The 1,997-nt window shown below is 40.4% G+C and overlaps 1 protein-coding gene across 1 annotated transcript; it reads left to right on the forward strand.

Annotated features, from left to right (window-relative positions):
- The first annotated feature begins 859 nt into the window (after positions 1-859).
- Positions 860-1,452, forward strand: LOC133038419 (uncharacterized). The gene is made up of 2 exons (XM_061116566.1): positions 860-1,012; positions 1,207-1,452. Exons 1-2 carry the CDS (start codon positions 860-862, stop codon positions 1,450-1,452), a joined length of 399 nt encoding a protein of 132 aa, XP_060972549.1.
- Positions 1,453-1,997: the final 545 nt, after the last annotated feature.

The following is a 1,997-nucleotide window of genomic DNA, read 5'->3' on the forward strand; positions in this document are numbered from 1 at the left end:
AAAGCACAACTCGCAAAACCTCCCATACTCTCAAAACCTCTGGACGGAGAAGAACTTGGAATATACTTAGCTGTCACGTAGCATGTTGTGAGTGCCGTGCTGATCAGAGAAGAAAACAACATACAACACCCAATTTATTACATCAGTAAAAGACTCATTGAGGCCAAAGGTTGGTATCGATTTATAGAAAGTTAAGGCCCTATTTTCAAGCTCATCCTGTTCGGGTGTACACTAACGAACCATTATGCCAAATATTACGAAAGCCAAACGCCTCTGGACGGCTACCCAAGTGGGCAGTGGAGTTGGGTCGATACAAAATTTCTTTCCAACCCCAAACAGTAAACAAAGGCCATGCCTTAGCAAACTTTGTGGTAGAATGCACAGGAAAAGAAGAACAAGTAATGTAAGTGATAGGAAAACTTGGTTCCTATCTAGTTCCTCGAAGAGCCTAGCATTATGGCATGGAAAAGATCGAAATGATTGATACTTCCCCGAACTGGATGACAGCGATAGCCGCTACCTCAACACTGGGGAACTCCTAGATAATCAAAATGAAGCTCGAAAGATGAGAAGGAAGGCTACACGGTATATCATAGTAGAGGGAATTATGTACAGAAGAGGATTCTCTATGTCGTTGCTCAGATGTGTTACTCAAGAAGAAGCTGCACGACTCCTATCTGAGGTGCACGATGGATTTTGTGGAAATCAGGCCGCCAGGCAGAGTTTATCAAAGAAAATTCTAAGGCAAGATTATTTCTGGCCAACGATGATTGAAGATTCAAAGGACTATGTTAAGAAATGTGACAAATGCTAGAGATTTTCGAAGATACCTCGAGCTCCGCCCAACAAGTTAACTCAGATGCAAAGTTCATGGCCCTTTGCCATTTGGGGAATTGACCTGATCGGACAGTTACCCAAAGGCAAAGGAGAAGTACAGTATGCAGTGGTAGCGGTTGATTACTTCACTAAGTGGACAGATGCTGAACCACTTGCAACTATTACATCAAAGAAAGTTCAAGACTTTATTGTGAAGAACATAATCTACCGGTTCAGATTGCCGTACAAAATAGTTTCGGATAATGGCAAAGAGTTTGACAGCCAATCTTTCACTGATTTTTGTGCGAACCATGGCACATCAAAAGTTTCTCCGCAATGGCACATCCTCAAGCGAATGGTCAAGTTGAAGCAGTGAACAAGACCTTGAAGGATACACTGAAGAAAAGACTCAAAGATGCCAAAGGAAATTTGCTAGAAGAACTTCCTGAAGTTCTATGGTCATATCGAACAACTGAGAAAACGGCAACCGGACAGACTCCATTTGCCATGGCATATGGATATGAAGCTATGCTGCCCGTAGAACTCGAGCCACCATCTCACTGGAGATTGACGTATAACAAAGATACCAATCACGTACTACTTGCCGAATCACTTGATGAAATCGAAGAGAAGTGAACCACAACAAACTTAAAGTTGATAGCCCCTCAACAAAAAGTAGTTCGGTATTTCAATAAACAAGTGAAGGATCAAAAATTCTTTGTGGGAGATATTGTCCTAAGAAGGGTATTTCTAAAGTCTAAAGACAGTACGGTAGGTGTACTCGAACCTAACTGGGAAGGACCATATCAAGTGGTCGAAGTCCTCGAATCCGGAGCATACAAATTAGGTAAGTATGATGAAAAAATGCAACTTGTTCTAGTACCACAGTATTGGAATGGGGAACATTTAAGAAAATACTACCAATAAAGTACCAGGTCAGATGACCATTCTAAGTACAGAAAGAACATTTACTTTTAAGTGAATGGCCTGCTGACAAACTACGCTCAAAGGTTTCGACGAAAAAGAAAAAGTACTCAAGTCGGATGACTGCCATTTAAAGTACAATTTCTAATTTCTGCAATTTGTTTTATTTCATGTTAAGCTAAAAGATCAGATTAGATCAAATAGCTCTGATGTAAGTTACTATGGTAACAAATACATTTTTGATCAATAAATGAATA

Source organism: Cannabis sativa, chromosome 5 (genome assembly GCF_029168945.1).
Source record: "Cannabis sativa cultivar Pink pepper isolate KNU-18-1 chromosome 5, ASM2916894v1, whole genome shotgun sequence".
Taxonomy (NCBI): Eukaryota; Viridiplantae; Streptophyta; class Magnoliopsida; order Rosales; family Cannabaceae; genus Cannabis; species Cannabis sativa.

Coding starts and splice junctions, on each gene's coding strand:
- LOC133038419 (XM_061116566.1), top strand. CDS start 860: ATGCAAAGTTCATGGCCCTTTGCCATTTGGGGAATTGACCTGATCGGA. Junction 1,013..1,206: donor CAACTATTACATCAAAGAAA/GTTCAAGACTTT, acceptor AAGACCTTGAAG/GATACACTGAAGAAAAGACT.